The following is a 24,539-nucleotide window of genomic DNA, read 5'->3' as shown; positions in this document are numbered from 1 at the left end:
TTGCAATGTGTCCTCAAGGGCTGTAAGACGAAGGTTGGTAGAAGAGAAACTATTTGCACGTAGACCAGCAAAAAATCATTGTTTTAAAAAAAGAATCGCTTAGCCCGATTGGAATTTGCCCGTCAGCATATACAATGGACAAAGCATGAATGGAAAGGTGTTTGCTGGAGCGACGAATCGAAGTTTAATTTGTTTAATTCCGATGGAATTCAATATGTTAGACGTCCTTCTGGCCAGCGTTTGAATCCTAAGTACACATAACCCACTGTTAAGCATGGAGGTATATCAGTGATGCTTTGGGGTTGCTTCTCAGGTTATGGAATGGGCCCGTTACATCGCATAGAGGGCATAATGGACAGGTTTATGTACAGGGATATTCTCAGAGATGTTATGTTGCCCTATGTCGAAGACAATTTACCATTGAGATTCCAATTCCAGCAAGATAATGACCTGAAGCATTCCTCCAAAATTATGAAGCAATTTTTCGAAGAAGAAAAAATACCAGTTTTAAAATGGCCATCCCAGTCACCCCATCTTAATCCCATCGAAAATTTATGAGAAATTATAGATCATGATATTAGGGATACAAACTATTCAAATAAAGGTGAATTATTCGAACTTTTGCAACAGAAATGGAAAAATATTGGTTTTAAACTCATAGACAATCTTATTGGATCAATGCCACGTAGATGTCAGGCTGTAATGAACAATAATGGGTATTTTACAAAATACTAATATTGTAGATGGTATAGTTTATAATTAAAAAAAATACTTCGAAAAAAAAAAGAGTATTGGTTATTTTTTTAAATTTGTCTATCTACTTTTGTCCAGCGTATATTTAGTTATTTCTTATTATTTACCAAATTAGGTGATTGTTTCTAAAGAATGTTTTATTATTTTTATACATGTTTATGTTGCCCATAATATACTTAAATATATTTACTATAGAATCTTTATTTCCTTTGATTTTTTTAAAAAAACATTTGTCTATCTACTTTTGGCCATTACTGTAACTCTAATAAAACTACAAATACTATAAACCTTGAATTTGCTTTTCAGCTTGCAAGACAAGTAAAGTAAGGCTAAGGAAGAAGATGGATTATCAGCCGTTGATGCAAACTTTATTTACTATTTTAGATAAATCAATTAACAAACAATATAAATTTATATCTTTTGAAAGGCTAATTTCTAATAAGTAGAAAACATGTGTTACAAAAACCTTAACAAAGGTTTCTAATTATAAAGAAATTAAAGATTTTTGTAATGTAATATAAGTGCTTTATCAGTTTTCTTTAAGATTATAGAACAACACATGTGTTGTCAAATCTCTAACTACACAGAATTACTTGGAATTATTTTTAGCTATCAGTCAGGTTTTCGTAGTCATTGAAGTACAGTAACCACTCCAGTTAATATAAATAATAAAATAAAATCCGCGTTATCCTTCACCCAGTCAACTTTCATTCTTCTTTGGTCATTCTTTTCTTTTCCTATCCTTCGGATTCCTTTCCTAAACCCTTTCCTACCCCTTAACGTTGGATATAACGTGCCTTTAAAAATTAAATTTAGTGAAAGTATCAAGCCCACTTCCGTGTCATCCTCACCCAGTTAACACGTGGTCGTTCTTTCCTTTCCTATCCTTTGGAACCCTTTCCTAGACCCTTTTCTGCCCTTTTCCAGTGGTAGCTGAACCTATTTACGCCGGTAGCCAGGCCGGATGATGCCGGATGCATCGTGGGAGAAGGGTCACCGTGAAACAGTGTACATACCCGAAGATTTTCCCGAATCTGTGCTGGCAGATTGCCTCATGGCCGAGCGATTAAACTAGCAAGTCCAAGTCCAAAATCCGCCCAAGATCAAAACCACAATACACTGCTGGAATTATTGGACTTTAGCAAAGCCTATGACACCATATGTTATGAGTTACTTTTAACAAAGTTAATTTTTTTTTGGTTTTCTGGTCACGCTTTAGGTCTAACATCAAATTATTTGAAGATAATGTAAAAAAATCCACTTACTTGAATGCTAAAACCAAGCCCAAAATAGGCCCAAAATAGTATAAATTAGCCCCAACCCGCTATAGGGCGGAAAAGACTTTTTTCCACAAATGAAAATGCCTATCTTTTAGTCAAGAGTATTATATCATTATCATCGTCATTAGACTCTAAAATTTATTTTTTCTTGAAAGAAATACATTAAAATTACTAAAGGTACATCAAAATCAGAAGGTAGGACAAAAATTTACGAAAGTACAATCAAAAGTCAAAATTATACATAAAATTTTAAAAAACAACCTTTCCTTACACTACATAGCAAATGTTTACATGAAAAACAATGATAAGGATAATAAAATTTGTTAATCCTTTTTAATGTTTGTTTGTTGTAGAGTTTAAAGTGGCTAAATTTACTACAAATAATTTGCTTTAGGGATCTGCACCTAATTGCTTTTCCAGAGGCTTGGGGTCATACTGACATTTATTTAAATGTTTTTTTTAATTTGGGTGTTTTGTTTATTATGACATTTACGTCTGTGCAGCATATTTGCATTTTTTTTTGGATGTGTATGATTTATCATTCGGTTTTTGTAAACGCTGCGGAGTTTAAATACAAATCTGCCAAAATTGCAGTTTCAAATTGAATTTGAATTTTTAATATAGAATGCAATACAATAATAAATACAATATTAGAAGATTTTAAGATAATTGGCTTTTTTCTTATATTTAGTACAGATAAATGCATTTTTTGTGTATTTAGAACGTTGCGTATGTGTTATTTTATTTAGCTAATTAAAAAATATATATTAGTAAAACGAGTTTCTAACTTAATAAAATTCTTCACTTTCCTTCTAACCTTTTTTTTTTGTTTTTAGAAATTTTATGGCCAACTAATTTTGAGCTAAGTGAGGAGCTTTTGCTTTTTAAAGTATTTAGCAAAAATTTAAGTGCTTATATATCATTTAAAAGAACAAATTTATCGACGTCAGAATCAATGAATTCTACGTAAAAATATCTATCGGTACTATGACAACGTCCTAAAAAGTAAAGTTTTTCATTTTTACTGTGTATCTCAGAACGAATTAGCTTAATTCGCAAAATTTTACCTTTAAAAATAACCCTGAGTAACCCCGCAATTACAACTAAAATAGGACATAGTGTATGTCAAGAATATTTTATAGAACATAAAAAGGTATTGCCGGAATATATTTTATGATGACCTTAAATATGCCTGGAATATCTCTATCATACGCCATATTTTTAGCGGGTCAAATAATATATCAAAAAATCAAAAGCATATAAAAAAATATTACTTAGATATGATGCGCACAACTTAAATTTATGGCACAAATATGCATTAAACAACACAATCATCTCTACAAAAGTAGCCTAACCATAACAAAATTTTTTCAAATAAATTTTTAGTTGGTTTTGTACATAAAGGAACTGCTATAGATAATTAATTAAGGAGAACAAAATTGTTTTTAATAAAAAGTTGTAAAAAGAATCTCAGCTTTATTAAAATAATTTAAAAGAATTTATTCATTTTTTTCAAAGAGACCCTAATATACTTTGAAACAAAAAAACACAGAGCCTCGGTCTCCAAACTTACAATAAAGTTAAAGATTAATTAAAATACAGGTGACCTGTTTTACTTAATAAATTAAGCATCTTGAAAACTCGAATATAAATTCCATCTCACTGCAAAACAAAACTTAAATATATTTTATTTAACCCTTTCAAGGCATATTTTCAAATTTTGAAGCTATTTCATTTAAAGCTGAAAAAAATGAAGTAATAAGACCTCAAAAACATAAAAATAACCCAGATCATTTTTCCATTTGGAGGAAAAGGAATTAGTAGGTGGTATCACCATGATACCACCAAGCACTAAAATTATACAATGCAGATATATCTGAAACATTATTTAATTAAGATAATGTTATAAAAAGGAGTTTAAACTAAAAACATACAACTTATTTGCTATGATATTTTTCAAAGCAATTTTTTTTGTCAGTGAGACACAAACCGATATTGCAAGTACTGCACGACCATCGTGTACGGTGTTGTTCCGCTTTTGTGCTGCAAAATGCACATCTTCTTGAAGACGAATGTTTTGGCATATGAGCAGCAGTGCGCTTTTCCAGAGGAATGTTTACTTTGAATTTGTTAGAGGGCATCTTAGTACTTGGTCTACCGCTTCGGGGATTTTCAGAAGCTGCACCAACCAACCCACTTGCTACACACAAACGAAAACTTTTCAAATCTAAGGATTTTTCCTTACATCTTTCAGTGTATAGAATATATGCATTGACTATGGTGACATAAATAAAATACCACATAATTCTGTGCTACCATTTTCGATTTTTTTTATCCAGTTCATAGGTTGATTTTAGCATATCAGCTTTATCAACATATCCCATATTTGCATTGTAGTCCTTTATAATGACAGGGCATGCAATCGTTTCTCTCTCTCTCCATCCTTTTTCTTTCGCTCAACGGTATCTATTATTCCCGGAGGATAAAAGAGTACTTGCCATTGCAACTACTCTTTTATCCTTCCATTTCCAAAATGTGATCCCATCATCTGTTACTCGAAAGTCACTCTCGCCTCGTTTCAATGATTTGTCTTCTTTCATATCAGTTGGTATTCCTACACGATTTTGCCTAATTGTTCCATAGGCATATATTTCATCTAATTTTAGTTGCCACAAAAGCACTAAAGAGGTAAAATAGTTATCAAAATAGACATAATGATAACCATTTACTAATGATCTTGTAAGGTCAGTTACCACCCTGGCACCCAAATGTTTTTCTGCATCTTCTCCAATTTTTCCCGTATACATTTGAAAATGATCTACATATCTACTCTCCGTTGCTCTAACCCATACTTTATACCCACGCTTATTCGACATATATACTAGCGTAGGGATGATCTTCCTTTGAACCTAATCATTTATTCGTCGATGGAAACGTTTTTCGTTGGTTTATAATATTTCGAATAATTTTCTGATAGAATCTGTAGAATAGGCTGGACTTTGTATAACTTATCGTATTGGGGATCTCCTCGTTTGGGCTGCATTAGGTTATCATTCAAATGGACGTTTCCTAACAACCAATCAAATCTTGTTCTGGGTATAAGACTTGAAATATAGTTATCCCGAAGCTCAGTCTGCGTCGACCAGAAGTCCCGATAAGAGGGTAGACGCTTTAGTCCCATGAGTATATTTATCGCTAAAAATATCTTCATTTCCATAGTATTCGTGGGTGTAAATTTGCCGGAACGGGCGCTTGCTTGTGTTGCGTACAGATTAGTTTGGAAGACGATGTAGTCAAACAAACTGTCTGGAAACAGACACAAAAATACCTCAACAGGGAGCTTAATGTCATCTGATATATTGCAAGGTCCAGAATCCTTGGTAAATTCTTGGGGTGCCACGTAGTTTGTTGCAACTTTTTTCCAAACAAATTTATCTAAACTTAGTTTTTTCTGCAAATCTGAAAGGGATATGAGGTCTTCGTCGCTATAAGAACTATCACTATCAGAGGCCCTCTCAGGGTCAATACCAACATTATCATTTTTATTAGTGGCGTGGTGCACATCCACATCAATGATATCTTCATCTGACCCATTTTGATCATCCTCCGATTCATTTCCTGAAGGTATGTCCCCAAATATATTCATGTACTCTTCATATCTCATATTTTCAAATTCTTTGTAAGACCATTTTTCTCTGAAACAAAATGCCCAATCATTTAGTGACTATCCACGTAAGCACCTAACTTATAATTGAATCAAAAACAAAAGTATATACCCACCAATAAACAAACATACCAACAACATACTAGCCCACCAACCAATATTCTAAATAGTTTTTTTATCGACTTCCATCCCGCCGCAAACTTCACAATTACCGAACTGACGGCAGAGCAACTAACCCAGAAAGACAATCAAGTTATTCAAAAACAAAAAAATACACCCACAAATTACACAAACACACCACCAAACATCGAAAAAATCCAAAATCATCGAAAATATTAGGCATTGATTGCTTTGTGGTATCATCAAAAATCTGTACATAACTTTACTAAATCTGATTTCCAGTTAAGAATAAATATTTGGAAAAATTATAATAGCACTTTTTAAAATTTAAATTTTACAAAAATAGCTATATTCTAAAGAAAAACCATGTTTTGTTAAAAAAAAATTGAACAAAAAAGAAATTGCATAAAATTAAATTTCACTTAATAATGATGGCTGGGTACGGTTTCTTCAATTTAAAAGTACCGTCGAGTTAATAATAAATAAGTGAATACTTTACTATACGTGAGTATTGTTTGACACATAATCTAAAAATTGGTATTTTCAGCTTATAGTAAATCACAAACCTGGTACAAGTCTGGGTCCATTACAATTGACCTGCTGATAACCAGCTAACTCTCCACCATATTTGAGGTGAAGTGGATCGGCGCTGCTAGAAACAACAGCGATTTCGTCTAGTTCGTGGTTGCCACTTGCACTGGCTGCCCCTGGATATCCCGTACCTCCTACAAGATGTCCCTGGGTACTATCCTAAAAATAAATTGATTTAAGTTTTAATAACAGAATACCATAGTTTAGCAATTTTTAGGTCATAGGAGATTAAAACTATAAGGAAACTATTAGCTTAATCTATAATTTACGTTTTTATACTTGTGTATAAAATCTAAATAAAAAATCAAATATTTCAGTAAGAATAGTACTAAAATTTAGTGTCTTAAAATGTTTACGTTTTAGTTTTAGTTAAGAACAGCAGACAAAACGTGAAAAACAAATAATTAATCAAGTGTCGCAATTTTCACATTATCCGGAGGTCTTTGTTAAATAAAAAATATTATTTTTATACCACAGTGTGCAGTTTTTTATGCCGTTTTTTATGTAACATTGTGTTCTGAAGTTTCAACTTCCTATAACCAAAATATAAAAAAGAACGTTGTAAATACGTGTTACGATCAAAAAACCAAATATATTTTTAATATTGGGGCAGACCTAAAGGACCTACAATCAAATATGAGACAGAGAAATAAAATGAAAGATGATCATATCAAACGGCTTCAGAGACGAACGAAAACTTTGACATCAATATCCAATTATTAAAGGATGAACTGCTTATTAAAAAGGAATTTATTAAACCTTAAACCAAAAATACTAAGTTGTCGGAGAGTCTTTAGTTGATAAGTTAAAATCACTCGAGAATGTGCTTGATGACCAGAAACATAGCCACCCGAAGAAAATGAAAACCATATTCAAAGTATTAAAAACCTAAATAAACAACTGTTTCTTAAAAATACTCTGTCAGATCGTATAGGTAAATATTCCCAGACCTGTTTTTACCGATGTACTAACATTGAACACGTTCAAAAATACACGTTCACATAGCTTCAAAGTCACCAATGGACAAAAATGATTAATTCTTCTCTGCGATTAGTTGGGTAGAGGTTTGGATGTTAATTTAAGAAAGCAACTTAACAAATCATTTGTGGTCGAAGGCATTATTAAACCTTTTACTCTTTTTGAAAATATCTGGGGGAATATTGAAAAATAGGATTTCGGCAAGGATTATTATAATTCTTTTTATCGGATATGATAATGTTTAAATCTTTAAAATTTCAGTTAAAAAAAATTAAAATTACTTGTCTACACTAATATTATAATTTTAATATTATCAATTTAATATAATTTCAATATAATAAATTTAATATAGTTTTAATTAATCATATCAATATGTTACGTAAGCCCAAGTAGATGCTATAATTTTAATATTAAACTTAATGATTTAGTCTGTAATTTTCACATTTTTCTTCCAACCAAATAAATATTATTACTAGCTGTAAGGCGCAAGGCCAAAGGCTATCAAACCTTATATCATCGTCACTGATCAGTTCAGTTATTCACTATCCCCACAATAAAAACCTGTCAAAAATTAAGCTTAATGATATGATGGTCATTCAGCTCAACCTATATAATACTTAACTGAATCATACTACATAATATCGACTGCTTAATGACTTTGACGTAGTTGCGCTATCGGAGACGTGGTTGAATCTATTAGTAATGCGGAGTTTTACTTGTACCCGGCAAATATGGAAGAAGGGGGTTAGGAACTAGCCCAAGGTTTCCTTGAAATCAGAACAGGGGGGGTGAGTGACTTTATGTACAGGTCCTTTTTTTAAGTGATAAAATCAAGGATCTTATAAAAAAAAAACAATTTATTTTTATAACAGGCTTTAATGATACAATATTTATATCTAAACAAGTGTGCAAAAAACCTAAATATTATTACAGCTGATATAATTTCTAATGTGTGAATTTGTTCGCTGGCCGCATGCCTAGGGCAAATATACTTTTCGCAATTAAAACGTATCTTCTATCAGCCGATCTTGAACAAATAAAACATCTTCCTTTTTTGGGAGCCTTCTGTATAGAGAACCGAGTAGCTGGTCCAATTGCCTCTCGAGGAACTAAGCCCCTTGTTGTGTGCTGGTCCTGTTGACATTCCAAACCAAAAGTCTTCAAGGCAGCTATATATTTATTTTGAAGTCCGTTGTACTTTGAACGATTCGTATTGTTCATTTGACACAACTCCTTGCCTAAGCATTTTAGAAATACTTTTCTCTCAAATTTTTGTTTCGGATTCTCTCTTGCCCAGTTCTCGTTAGCTTTTATTAAATGAATATAGAAGTTGTGAGCAACTATATTGATCAAATTAAAAAAAACATCATCGGCCATCTTCTTGTGCCTCGCCGATAACTATATGCTCTTACACATTTATCAAGCGTATCGATACCGGCTTTTGTAGAGTTATAGTACAGAATAATTTCTGGCTTGTCATTTTTCACTTGCACTTCTTTCACTTGACGGAATTGTGATGACCTTCTTCTTTTTAGGTACATAAGTAACAAGTGTTTCACAGTCCCGAAAAGCAAAGCAAATAGTGCCATGAGTTGCATCCTTCAGCGATTGTGGTCTTAGTTCTGGTGGAACATCTTTTCTGTTACTCATCATTGATCGCAGAGCACATTAGCTTTAATTCCATATTTACCAGGTTTTGTAGAAATATATAAACGTAGAAATAAAAAAACGAAATTTGCAGATGCAACATTCCATGGCAGATGCTATGGAATGTTATAAGCTCCTCGTCTATTACAACTGACTTTGAAGGAACCAAAAATTTTGGAAATTTGCCTGTGACACGCTTCTATATATCTCTTGCTGCAGCAGCAAAGTTGTTATCTTAAGGAACACTTCAAGTAGTTTTATCATCAAACCTTATACATTTTTTGAGTAGTTGGAAACGGTAGTGTGAAAACGTAGTGTAATAAATGGGCAAGTTCTCTTCATTGACTAAGTCGATAAGTGGATCTTTGTTTTGCTTGTAAGCACCTGCTGTTATCAAGAAGCCTATGTAGCCTAATGTTTCTTCTCTTTTAAAGCTCCTAGATTTTTGTATGAAAAAATATTATGGAGTGCTTTCTATTACAAGGTCAAATTTCTGGTTCGTATATTGTGAAATAAATTCGATAGTGTCGCCATCGAAAAAAAGTCAAATGGCTTCGAGTGGGATTTTAGGATTTACTTCATTTTTAAGATCTGCCACTTATTTTATAACATTAGCAGTAATTTGCCTTCATCGGGCAATAGGATTAGATTTCCATGTAAGATTTATTATAGCTTTAGGCCGTAGATAATTTCTAGCTGTATTATCTAGAAAAAAAACAATTAAAGCTACTAATAAACCATTTTAAAGATAGAAGTATCATAATTTTCATCCGTACTACTACTTTCCTCATCTGATTTGTCATCTATGATTTTTTCAGATGATTCATGCTGCTCTGATTGAATATTTGAAGCTAAAAGAATACAAAAAATATAGAATATAAACGCAGTCAAATATTTGCCACAACGCTCGATGTTATAGTAAACTTTTATGATTTTTTGAATCTAGTTACTTATGTACTTATATGTTACTCACTAGATGATGATTTCTTCTCTGTTTCTCAACAAAAGCGATTTTGTTGTTTACCTTGATCGCCATCGAATTTTTCATCTCAGCTTTGCAACGATATTTTTACAAAGGCGTAGGCATGTCGATCATACTATGCATTATACAAATGTACGCCAAAGGTTTAACATTTTACCAATACCAGCAAATATTTTGTCTACGGGTTAAAAAAATACATAGAATAAAACTTCTAAAAGATTTTTGCAGAGAAATTAGAAACAGCTAATAATGCTAAAAAAAATAAACTGCAAATACCCCCGTTTCAAGTGCGACTGTAAGGGACAGATTTATTTTTAGGAAGGAATAGAAGTAAAATAATAATAAATAAGTCTCAGGAAGGTGGTGTATGTTTTGCAATATATCCCTTAAAGATAAAGAACATCCTAGACACTGCAAGATTGATTCAACTACCAAATTTAACTTTTGAAAAGCTAACTACTTACTGATCTACAATTTCTTTGTCTCCCTTCCCATCTTGAGATACCTAGAGATGTTAATAAAGTCACTGAGGCTTTCTAGGCTACTCTTAATGGAATTTTTGATAAATCAGTACTTAAGCCACGTAAAAAAAATAAAAAATACCCAATATAATTTACCATTGAGATTATCAAACTTATTAAGCTTAAGTATAAACCTAAATAATCTGAATATAATCTTTAATTAAACAAATCCAGTTCGTTTTTCTGGATATCCAGTTAACGTTTAATAAATTATTTTTGATTGACTTAGCTCTATTAAAACTAAAATCAAAGCTGCCTACACCAACTACTTGAGAGACTTGAAATCTGGGTTACGAAGAAATCGCAAAATATTTTGGGTCTTTATGAAATTTTAAAGAGATGCGGCAAATATTATTAACGAAATGATATTTTAGGACAGATTTTGTTTAGACTCTCAAGAGAATTTTTTTAATTCCGTGTATATTAATGATGAAAATTAAATTTAAATTTTCTATTTAAACTTATATCATTTTGTTGTGCTTGGATAGGAAGAAATTTTAAAAGCCATTAACAAAGTTAAAGGGAACATGGATATTAGTCTAGATGGTCATGATCATTTATTGAGGCCATTAGCATATCTTTTTAATATTATTCTCAGAACTTATATATTTTTTATTGTATTACTTCTCTAATTCGGTCATATCTCAGTTGTAGGTTCCATGTTGTGTCAAAATTAAAGGTTTCAAGTCATATGTCTTTAAAAGTACCTCAAGGATTCCATAATGTTCATACTGGATCACTTTTGTTTTTGGCTGCTATCAATGGTTTTATCAATTTGCAATATTGCAAATGCAAAGGGATTATTATTTTCCGACGATTTTAAATGTTTTCTTGTGATTCAACCAGAGAATGATTATCAAGCGTTTCAAGGTAAATTTCGCGATGTTGCAATCTTGAAGAAATTTTTGACCCCATTTGCTGAATACATTTTATCCAAAGTAGAAAATGCGCATAAATCTCTGGATTTATTACCAGAACCATCAAGAAACTAAGTGTTGAAGTGAGCGTTCATCTTTTTGACAATTTGGTTTTGCCAATCTTGGAATATGGGGCTATTATTTTGTCCCTAGCACAGTGCCTGGATATCAATGGTTGAAGGGGTTCAAAGGAGGTTTCTGAATAATAATCTGTGAGAATAATCATTTGTTAGGAATTTTTGATAGACTTTCTTTGAGTTAACGAAGACATAAAATATTTTTGTGCACCATTTTTAAAATACTGAAAAACAAAATAATTTATCCTAAGATTTTCAGTTATCTGTTGTTTTAAACAGAGTAAACACTCGTTATCAAAAGTATTTTTGTCTGGCTTATTCATCAACAAACCTTTATTAAAGTTTTCCCATTTAGAACTTGTGAATTCCACAAGTGTATAATTATGTGAATCCCTTAACATGTATGCTTCCCATATTGACATTGATTCAGCTAGTTGAATTAGTTTAAGACAATAATACTAAATTAACTAAAACAGAACTGAGTTGACCAGTAATATATTTAGATATTTATTATTTTATTTAGTTGGGGTAGAATCCGATTTAAAGTAGAATGGGCCAGGAGCGTCATTAACATGCGTTGTTCCCATCTCACTTTAAAACTAAATCCTGTTCGTTGCTAGAAAATTTTACCAGTGGCTTAGTCGGTTGTCTTACTAGCGTAGTCTTTTTTGATCGAAAAATTGTACTTTCACAAGGTGAAAATAAAGCCATTAAGTTATGTTGTAATTCTATTGCATAGTTTTAATCTAAGAGTTGTTTTTTTAAGCTTTTATTTAAATTGCAATGTATGTATCTATGTTTGTTCGCTACATATCTCGCAACTCAAATTTCAGTCACTTCTAGATGTCCGATTAACGTGAAATTTGGAGCACACACGTATTTCCGGCGACAATGCATTTTAGTGCTATCATAACAAAGAAATTGAAAATGGCAGACAATTTTTTTTATTTACCAACCGATTTTGATGAAACTCAGTTTTTGGGGCCAGAGATTACGAATTTAGTGACACAACACTAAAAATGGCGTTCTTAACATGGCGCTAAAACTAAAAAGTAAAAAATAAATGAAAAGTAAACAAATATTAAAAAAAAAAACTTATTTAAAATGTACTAAAATGTTATTTTTTTTTTGGTCTTTGAGATATATCTCCATGGGAAACAAAATATACCTTTTTTTTTACTTAAAAAAATTAAAAGTAAAAAAAACATAAAAAAAGCTTTTATTTAAAATGTACTAAAAAGTTAAAAAAAAATTTTCTGGTCTTTGATATAGCAATGTAATGTAGATTGTTTTTGGTAAAAGCTTTTGGGCGACCCCATAATTATCATTACTATCTCTGGGCGTCCCTGTTTAGTGCCTTGGGAGCAAAGTTGAGTGCATTATATAAAAGTTTTACTAAAACAAATATATCGTTTTAAAAAAAGTTATGGCTACGAGACATAATATGTATAACTTAGAGCCTTTTAATACATAACAAAATTTTAATGGTTCTGTAATACTAATTTTGAGATTACTTAATAAATTTGTATCATGAGTCATAGAGTAATTTTCAATTTCAATAAGAAGCATACCACGAAGGGGTAACTAAGCCGCTTGACCCGAATTTCTCCCGGATTGGTTTCCTAAACCCTCAGTAACTATTACTTTAGTATTATTAAAGTTAATATATAAGCTTTATCCGTGATGTTCTCCAGAAAGTTTAATAAACTTAGAAGCTTTGGTTTATCTGCAGCTATACAGTGTGTATCAGCCAAATGGAATAAATTCCAGAACAAATAAATCGGGATATTCTCGAAAAAACCCTCAGATATATCTATAGCTATTTTTATTTGACTTTTTTTTAATAAAAAATATATAGAGTGTGTTATATAGAAGTGCTCAATATCAACTTTCTTAGTTTAAATGCAATACTCTGTATGTTACTCAATTTTTTGATTCTTCAGAATAATCTCATATTTCATATACAATGTCCTATACCAGTTTTCAACTGTTTCAGAGATATTAAATGTTTTCCGATTTATTGAAAAAATTCGAAAAAAAAAATTTTATCATCTCGCAAATTTCAGACAAAAAGTCGCTGCGTATGTTACGCCACTGCCAATTTTTTTGACTTCATCAGTAATTGATAATTTACTACAACAACCTGCATACAAAATTTAATTAAAATTGAGCTAGTAGTTCGAAAGTTATGATAAATAAACAATTAATTATTCTTAACTTTAACACCTTGTATCTTTGTTATTAAACATTTCTAAGAAATTTTTTTTAATAAAAGTCTATTTCTTTTTGAATTCTCTATCACGTGTTGAAATTTATGACGTTTAAACTGGACTACCCTGTATAAGTCGAAATCTTTTTTAATTCTTTTATTGCAATAATCGATTAATTAGCGCAAGCTACAATTGATGTCTAAGTTTAAAAGATTATTTCGTTTTATCTGATGTTTAATGAAATATTATAAATTTTATGTATCTGTGTTAAGTGAGAGAAAAAATAGAGATATAGAAACAGGAACTGGAGAGTTAAAATAAAATATTAATTTGTTTGATGCTTGAATAAAATTAAATAGAATTGCTTTCATCGTTTAAACCATTTTAAAAATACGCCGAGCTCCTGCTCTTTATTTTAAGTTATCATATAAACTAAAGTTTAGCTAAGGAGCGTTATCCAGATCATAGCTTACTAAACTTCAGGGTGTTTTAAAACACCTTTCGTCGGCTTATTTAAGTTGGCATTGGCGACAACCCGGCACATGGTATCAACCATGGTCATGATGTAGATGTTGAAGATCAAATACTGAAAATTTTAACCGCGGATCCTACGACAAGCATCAAAAAAGTAGCTGAAGACCATGGCCTTATAAGAAAAAGATCTGGCAAGAATTCAGTTTTGCTACTTTTTGTTAAACATGGATATCGAAGATCCGTAGTTTTTGCAAAGTATTAGAACATATAAATACTATATAAAAACTACCCCCAAGGAGCATCCGACTATCACTAATAAATGTATATTTCTGTTGTTTCTATTATTGATAGTTCTTTTATTTATTATTAGTTTGGGAATATTAAGTTTTGTGAAAATCAAGTTCTGGTCTGTAATACTCTGAGGTACAGCCAATGTTTCTAATTTTGTACAATGCATATTTTGATTTATAATTATTAAATCGATAAGGCTAGATATGCGAGTGACAAAATTATATCTTGTATGCTCGTGATTTAATTGTGAAAATTGAAGTACTTAAAAACCATTCCAAGTTTTTCGAATTTGTGGCATTGAAACATATATTAACATAATACATTTTAAAACTGGTAAGTATGGAGTTTCAAATTTCAGAATTCAGTATGGAGATCTAGCTTGGAATAGCAATTATGCTACATCCTTAAACCGCTAAGAAATTCTACAAAATAGATTCATAAAAAAAACTTGAATAAAAATTAAATTCAACAATTATATAAAAAAAATAATATAAGGAGCTTAAAAACATGATATAGAAAGAATAAACTCCAATAAATATCAAACCAAACAGGTTGCACAAACTGCCACTGAAATCCTAAAAAAAATTAAAAAAGAACACCGGAAAAATGCTATTAACTAAAAACTAAATTTTAAAAAAAATCTTAAAAAGAAATTATAAAATGAGAGGATATTATCACTGGAAAAAATAAAATTTATTTTATAGTAGATTTGCTGTCAACGTAAAAATGGGAAGAACTCGTATTAGGCCAGAATATCGACCAAAGCTTTTAGATAGAACTAATTATTTGCAGTTTCTGCAAAATAATGTCTCCGATCATCTAGCGAAAGCTGGACTCTTGGAACGAGAAAGGCCAAAAAACTTCCAACAAGATTGTTATTCAGCGCATTGGACCTTGACTGTCAGGAATTATTTGGACGACTGTTTTCCGGAGGGTTGCAAAGAAGCAAGGAGGCCAAGGAGCTTGTATATATAAGTACTACTTAGTACGATCTAACGTAGATCGTACTTTCCTATCTGTATTTTTAAAATGGTTTGAATGATGAAAACAATTTAATTTTATTTTATATAAGCATTAAATTAAGTATTTTATTTTAACTCTACAATTATTTTTCAATTTTTATTTCAATGTCTCTATTTCTTTTCTCTGTTAACAAGATATTTAACCTTTACGGTATATGATTAAATAAATATTATACAAAACGAAATAAGCTTTGAAAATTAGAAATCAGTTATAACTTGCACTGTATTACCGATGATTAAGTGTGGTTGAGTGAAATTTAAGTATTTACTAGAAAAATGCAAAAGTTTAATTCAAAAACGGATTTCGACCGGATTTTCGAAGGATTTGACTCATGTTTAGTGTGAAATGTTCGAAATTAAGTCAACTATCATCCTCATCCTCAAGAATTGCACCTACCTTCTTTTATCTTAACTTCATATTATTCAATTAAAATGAGACAAGTATAGAAGTAACTAAAAGTAACATTTAGAAAATACGAAAGAATCATCAACTCCATCCTTACAAAATACAGCTGGTGCGGGAGTTTTATACATTTTATACAAATTCAGTTTTGTGAAATAATTAAAATGATAATGTTTAAAGTTTACGTCACTCAACGGGAGTCATTAGAAGAAAAATACCTGAAACCGTACAAAGAGACAGACATTATTTTATTTATTTAGTTAAACCTGAATCACAATACAAAATTAATTAACAAATGGTTATATAAAAAATATATATGTGTGTACATATAGATCATACATTCCAATACTTTCCACGAATTTGGTTAAGATATTTTGATGATCCCTTTGCGGTGTTCGACAAAAGCAAATGCAATATTGATAATTTTGTAGGACAACCCAATAACTGTTTTCCATCTATTAAATGTACCTTCGAACAAGAAACAAATAACCATCTTCCATTCTTACTCATTAAAAATAATAATTGTAATAAGTTGATATTTGATCAATTAGTCGATATTTAAGAAATTTGATATTAATAAAAAAGAAACAAATAATTTTAGATACATAACTAGTAAAAAAATGGCTAGCATGCATTTCTTGGTACATCGTTTAGTCTCATTTCCTCTAAGTAATAGCAGATTTAATAAAGAAAAAGCAACAATTAAAACAATTGCTAGGGTCAATGGTTATGACAATAAAATTATTGATAAGCTGATTAGAAGACATAGGCTTAAAGTTAATCTTAAAAAGTCTACCACATTTCATAAAGATGAAAATAAGCAAACTTTTGTTGCAATACCATACAATCCTATCTTGACGAGAGGCTTTGATAAGGTTTTCAAAAACTTGGGTCTAAGTTTCATTCACAAACTTAAAGCAAGTTTGTTATTAGCATATAACGTTTTCAACTTACAGGAACAAGGATCAAATCTAGGTTTCGTACTGATGTAGTATATGGAATATTTTCTTGCAAAATTCGAGGTTCAAAATTGCCGCGAGGTTTAAAACAGCATATAATACGATTTTTTGCATTAAGATTTAAATTGTGAGATTTTGAAAAGCTGTACATTTTAATAAGATCCTGGTAATTAAACTGTTGGCCTCCAGGGGTTGATTAAATTCAAAGCTAAAATACAATTGTAAATCATCAGGGAAAGCCTGTACCTGACAGATTCTAAGATCATAGTTCATCACAGATCTAAAAATAAATCAAAGTTATAAATTAAAAATAACAACGGACCCAGTACTGATCCCTGCGGAATGTAGTGACCGGAAACGAGTATGAATACATACCATGAATACTTCATAACTTTTTGTTCTCGATCACATAAATAATCTTTTAAAAAATGAACAAAAAGGTTTTCATTAAACTCCATATAGTTCAACTAACACATCGTGACTAACCGTATCAAATGCTTTTGAAAAATCAAGTAATATAAGGGACGTTTACTTTTGATTAGCATTAGCTCTACCTATTTCATCAGTTTTGTTTAAAACTTCAGTGGTAATACTGTGATGTACTCGAAATCCTGCCTGGAAATTAGATATAATATGGAATCCGTAAATGTTTCTCGCTTTGAAGGTTTTGAGAGTGGGCATATAATAGATTCTTTCCACTGTTTAGGAAAACAACCTTTGTCCTAACAAAAATTTGTTATGTGACATAAGTACCTGTAGAAAAAGTGGTTGGAAACAATAATTGAACATCCGCAGTGTTATGTTATCATTTCTCCGTTTTATTTTATGAAATTAAGAATAGAGCTTACGCCATATAATGTAACTAACTGAAAGCGAATACTATCATTTTTAAATTTATTTTAATTTTGATACATCAAAGCTGTGTTCTGACATTCTGAATTCTTCCTATTAACCATTTGAGACAAAAAAAAATTTAGATCACTTGATGGAGCCAAATCTACTTTAGCTTTGCTATTCAGCCCTAAGTCACTAAGAGTCTTCCAGCCTTTTTTACAACTAAGAGAAAACATCTATTTGTGTAAGCTTTTTCTCTCTCCTAATACTTAGTAGTACAAAATTACGTAACTTATTATACCTTATTGTCGTTTGTCAGCCTAATTTTTACTTTTTTTAAATTACACAATCGCCAGGTCCCACTTTTTCATCAAAATCCTAATAACATCTGGTAACCAAGGAGCTTTTGATTTACTAAATCGTATAGTGTAAATCGGTAAATACACACCAAAGAACTTGATAATACTTTGTGATAGAAATGACACTTTATAATTGACCTAAATCATGCAGAATTTTTTGACTTTTATACTTAAATGACAAAAAACTAGTTTGTGATCTAAAAACTCGATATCATATAATACATTTATCTTAAAAATTTAGAAAAATAGGATCAATTAGTGTCTGACACCTCTGCGTGACCCAAGTTGGTTTCTCAATTACTTGTGAGGGGTTATGAGAATGAAAGCATTGTGTTCAGGGACTTAAACATATTAACATCACCAAGTAGGATAAATTTACCAACAGTGGGCACAATATCTAATTATATATCATCAAGATGCTGCGCACTTTTGCACAAACTTACACCTTTCGTTCATTTAATAGATTTACAAGTAAGTAAAATGTGCAAGCAATAAAAACACTAAGAAAAATAAAATCCATTAAGAATGCTTAAAAGAAAATTTTTAAAAAGAACAGAGTAATACCAAAATTTATCAAATAGAAATGTAAAAAATATAAGAGCAACCTTAAAACGCAAGACATACGAACTAAATAAAAGAAACACTTGAGAACAATAAAGCTATAAGTTTTCTTTTACATAAATTTAGTTACTTTTCAGATCAAGTGGAATATGATTATATCGTTGATTGAAGAGGCGAGATTCCCTTTTCAATCAACGATTATATGATTTTCTCACTATATAGCTATAACTCATTTCGCCTATTGCTAAGTATGCGGTAATGTAATAATTTGGTTATGATCTGATATTATTAGGTGCTTTCACTTGACTCAACAATGTTACGTATCAAATTATACTTAGGACGATGGAATACATTGATGTAAGAGGTATATTATATCATTTACTAGAATCGTATATAGGAGATAGATTATAACATGTTAAAATAAATCGTAGTTGAATTACTGGTAAAATTATGAACGAAAATGTAGACCGCAGAGAAGGCCTGATACGTTTTCGGTGTATATAAATAATATGTTTGAAGTTTTAAAACAAAATAGGGGTAATAAAATGTGATTTATGGACGATAAGGCGCTTCTTCTTTTCCGTATTACCTAGATGGACAATGCATTTAAAGCAGAAGTTGCTCCTAAAAAAATAAAGTCGTGGTATGAAACATTATCTTACTTTAAATATAAATAAATTAGTTTTTGTAAACTTTTTCGCTACTAATTATATTATTAAACGCATTTGCGCTACACAAGTTTATATATTGTATATTAACTTAAGGCAAGTGTCTTGGAGTAGAAGTTAATGCTAACTTAAACCGGTAGAGTCAACATCAAATAAGTTAAGAAAACTCATAAATGAATTTAAGGAACTACGATAATGAATGCAATTAATGGCACTGAAATCAGTTTATGTTCCTTTAGTAGAGTTTATAATATTGTATTGTATATATCAATGTAATAAATAATAAATTAATTTAGCTTACAGTGCATCTTGTTGATGAGTGAGCGTTGATGAACAGAGTCTAATGTATACATCTCAAAGATATGTAAATCCTATTATAATATATCCCCACCAATTTAAAAAATATGCCATAGAGCAAAATTTATTTATTTATTTTATTTAATTATATTTAAATATATTTATTTAATTACAATTGGTTTCTAATATCTAATAAATATAGTAATTAAACGCTACAGATTACAGCTAAAGGCCCTTCGCCCTACATAACTCATGAAGTGACTTATGACCACCAAAAAAAAACCTAAATATTCATATATAAATCTATTCTACATTAAATACGTTTTTTAAAACTTAAACCTAAATAACTCATAAATATGTCAATATCAAATAGTAGATTTGCAACACTAGAAAAATTGGCGACTTTTTACCTAAATTTGTATTTATTTTTTTAATATAAAAAATACCTGGACCTCTATTCTTATGAATGCTCACCGTTTTCGAAGAAAAATTAACAATCTATGAAGTGATTATAATGTGATTATGAATAATTTAATGTGTAAACAGCAAGCAGGTCATAGTCCTTCTGAAAATAAGTTTTTTCAAATATAATTTTATCAATAGATTTAGAAGTTATCAAAGTTATAGGCATTGCGAATTACAAATATAAAACCTTAAATGCCTTATTGACAACTGTGTTAATATGAGCATCAAAATTGAACTTATTATTAAAAACTGTCTGTAATTAATGGGCATTTTTCTTTTGTACATTTTACGGCAACACACATCAACATTTGAAGATAATACATTTGTTTTGCTTTGACCAAACTATTACTCCATCCAGCTGAAAAAGGTCGCAGTATTTCGTACTATTACTTATTCTGTAAAATTTGAAATCATCGGTAAATATTTCATCATCACAATATTTTAGACATAATGGAAGATTATTTGTAAAACATAAAAAAGTAATGGCCCTAAGATAGACCCTTGAGGTACCCCTGATAAAGCGACACAACTCCAAGATATATACTCTACATTTTAATTCTTGCTTTTAAAAATGAAGCTTGCAACTGCAGAAAATTTAATAATAATCTTAACAAAATATCATGGTAGACTCTACCGAACGCTTTATAAACATCGGTATGCATAACATCTACGCTAGAGTCAAACACTGAACTCAGATATTCAGTTTTTGCAAAAATGTAGCCAAATTTCTAACTGTTTAATTGTTTAACTAAGTTAAATATTATCGATAGAATTTCTAGGTTTCAATTTTTTCAATGAGATTTTAATATATTTCGTAGTAGTGTTTTTCATAAACGGAGTTGCATTTGTCAGAGGGACTGTTAGAGCAGAATCCAGGGTGTAGTCAAAGGAATTTGAGTGAACTATAGCAGAAAAGCAGAAAAATGCCAACCAAAGCATCAGCAACATCCCTACTCTTAATTATTTCCTGATCTTTAAATAACATTGGTGTATTAGATAAATTAATACCTGACTTCTGTGTACCTCCAGAAATTACTAGGGTTGCTTGCTATGTTCTTTTCTTACTCTTAACTTTACTTCTAACATAAATAAAATTGGCTATGTCTGTAAAACTATTACATTTTTTAAATTCTTCTAATAATTTTTATTAATATTTATTTCTTTTTTAACACGCTTTTATTATTAGCTCGGGTTGTATCTATGCAACACAATGTTTGAGCTTAAGTTTCACTGGTTTCTAAAAGTCTGATCAACTTGAAGCTTTGCACACGTATCAAGAACCAATGGCAATGCAATAATTTTATAACAGTTTGCCATAATCCTTATTAAGACTGCGAGGATTAATAAATTCTTTTTTTTAGATCCTCTGTAGAAGAGTAGGAGAAATAGAGCAAGCGCGCGATCTGCGCATGCCCGCACTCTCATAGTTACTTTTATTGATTTCTGGAGTCTACAACTTACTCTTTCGAACTTGCTTGGGCACGTGGTTCTGCACAACGGAGACCAAAATATCTTTAATGTAGTTACATTTTCACCTTGTTTATTCGTTACACATGCGTAGGTACTAATAAGTCTCATAAGCTCTGATAACTAATATTCAAGTAACATGTAATATGATAACCATGATTTACAACGGCTTCTTATTAATTACAACAAAATAATCAGAACATAAATTTTGAAACTATTTTACGAACAAAATTTGGCAAATAAATAAGGAACTTATCGTAATCAAAATATTTTAATTCATAAAGTTTTATTGATTTAAGTATAATAAACGAATATGAATTAAATAATTAATAGTTTAAAAAAACACGCTTTCATTGCTAATCGAACTAAAACGTAGAAAATAATTTTCAATTACAAAGAGTTTTTATTACAGTAGTAGAAGGTCGGATACTCAATCATAAGTAATTACCTGAAATAAAAATAATAATAAAATTTAAATTATTAACAGAATAATTCAAATCAGAGTAAAAAGCATGGGGTGCTCGATATATTAAATATAACAATTATTCTATAGGCAACTACATATATATAAGAGAAGAGTTATGAAAATAAAGTAAAATGCAACCCACGCCTTTTACTTTGATTTCAATTATTCTATTAATAACTTAAATTTTATTATGATTTTCATTTTATGATTGATTTTCCGACTTTCTACTACTGTTGTGAAAAGTCTTTGTAATTAAAAATAATTTTTCATTTTTTAGTTCAATTAGAAATAAAAACGTGTTTTTTTAGTCTTTTTAAACTATTATTTATTAAATTTGAAAATATTAATATTTCCCAAGTAAACTATAGTAGTAGTTAGTATTTTAGAAGTATTGTTAAATTCGATTTTTCAAAACAAAGTGGGATTGATCCGGATAATCCCTCATAAAAGGAGAGTCATATCTATTTAAGGTCACAGAAAAATTGCTTAAAACAAGATCAAGAACCATATTTCTTTCGTTAAGAATATTATTATATTGTCGCAACTCAGGTTTATCACTTTTAATTATAAACTCTTTATATTGTTAAAAATATTCCTATTTTCTACTTGAAATTTTTGTAAAATAAAAAAAAGTAAAAGAGTATATTCAAATTCCCTAAAATAAACATTTTGTTGTTTAGCCCTTGTAGGTATTTTTTTGCAGTATCAAAAAACATAATTTTATCCGGATATTCTCTATGTTACTATTATTGCAAGAAATAGGTAACATCTGAGATGATATTTCTGTTTTGACGGCAATCAAGGTTTCACCTCACGTTGCATTATCAGATCAAATTAGGTTTAGAATTTTTCTGTACATATCTTTAATCAATGAACTCATGGTCATAGACAAATTGCTGGATCCAAGTCTCCGTCAAGACAACAATATTATAAAGAAGAAATTGATAGCCTAAGATTAAATAACTTAAAATTAAGACCTTGACAGTTTTGATAGTGAATTTTTAAATATAAACTTTGTCTTAAGTATCCATCAATTAGTTTTCTATATATATTCCAAGCTTATTGCAAGTGTCATAATCGCATAAAAAATTTCCCATCTCTCACCGATATGTGTGTTAACCCAAATGTTAATTTTTATTCTTTTTATATTTACGACACGTTTTAAATAGTGCGCGATTAGACTTTGTAGGGTATCTATTGATATACTCGTCCTTTTTCGCATAAATACCTTGTACGCCCTCACTTATATTCCCCACATACAAACCTCGTTTTACTTGTTTAGCACTGAAGAAATTACTCTTTTTTATTTTTTGAAATTAAATTCACGTGAATGGAACGATTTTTTTTTCCTTTTGGGCCTCCCAAATACAATAACAGTGATCGATCTGATCCTCTAAAATATTGATATCCAAGGCTCTGGCAACCGACTGCAGAAATGACATTTTCATCCTATTATTCAGATACTCCTCAACAACTACCTTGAATAATATTCTTGGTCAATAAGGAGGGATTTTAAAACAATATTTTCTTTCTCCAGCTGGATATATTTTCTGAGGGCTTTTATTTTTAACATTCTGAGATTTTTCTGTATAGTTGCTTTATTAAATTATTGTTTTTTTTTATTTGAGCCCTGGCAAAACTCAATCGACTTTCTCATTTGCGTTTTCAATTTCAATTCTGCCAACCACTTCTGCATCGAAAAAAGCTCTTGGTGCCGGACAGTAAAAACATGATTTACTCCGTTTACGTAATCGTAGTGACACACATTTTAACAGCTCCTTCCTGCATACTTAACTGCTTTTCATGTACTGGTAATTTTGAGTGAACAAATACTACCCAAGCTCGGTACGTTACTGGAAGTGGCCGCCATTAGTAGCTCTGCAGTACCCCAGACAATCGATAAAATCTTGCTATACATTTTCAGCTATGCCCGGAGAAATATTCCTAATTACATTAAGAATGTGATCTTTGAGGATATGAAGCGAGTGTGGCTTATCTTTGTGCACTTTAATTTTGACATAATCCTAACGAAAATAGGTCAATCGATTAAGGTCGGGTGATCTAGGTGGCCACTGTCTTTGATATAAGTCTGCCTATCCATCGGTTATGGGAAAATATTTTTGGCAATCTTCTTACAATTGCAGCATAGTGAGGAGACGCTCCATACTGTGTTAAACCATAATGCATGGTTTGGCATATCGTGGAGTCATTTTTTCTGGATACATTGTCGTCAGTTCTGGAATCAAGTCGTCTACTAAAAAGTCATGATAACGCTATCTTTTCAAAGTTCCTTTAAAGAAGTTTGATCCCATTGCTTTGTTATTATTAATCTTTGTACACCTATTTATAATTCCACCTATTATACACCAGTGTGGATTTTTAGGTACTCAGTATATAAAAAGTTTGCCTTGATTTATGTACCTCTCTCTAAACAAAAAGTTGGCTCGTCTAAAAAGTTTATCTGTTTCACTAATCTAGAGTTATCATCAGTTCTTTTGGTCGTAGTGTGACAAAACTCGTTTCTGCGATCTAG

The 24,539-nt window shown here is 30.6% G+C and overlaps 1 protein-coding gene across 2 annotated transcripts in view; it reads right to left on the bottom strand.

Annotated features, from left to right (window-relative positions):
* The window catches only part of LOC126740302 (cyclic nucleotide-gated cation channel alpha-3), a 438,418-nt gene that overhangs the window by 363,463 nt on the left and 50,416 nt on the right, over positions 1–24,539 (bottom strand). For both annotated transcript variants that reach the window (XM_050446263.1, XM_050446264.1), the window contains exon 3: positions 6,384–6,567. In XM_050446263.1, coding sequence (XP_050302220.1) covers positions 6,384–6,404 — 21 coding nt within the window. In that variant the 5' untranslated portion in view covers positions 6,405–6,567. The remainder of the gene's footprint in view (positions 1–6,383; positions 6,568–24,539) is intronic.

The sequence above is a fragment of the Anthonomus grandis genome, chromosome 9, assembly GCF_022605725.1.
Source record: "Anthonomus grandis grandis chromosome 9, icAntGran1.3, whole genome shotgun sequence".
Taxonomy (NCBI): Eukaryota; Metazoa; Arthropoda; class Insecta; order Coleoptera; family Curculionidae; genus Anthonomus; species Anthonomus grandis.
The sequence above is the reverse complement of the archived record's forward strand: the minus strand, read 5'-3'. Positions and strand labels throughout refer to the sequence as shown.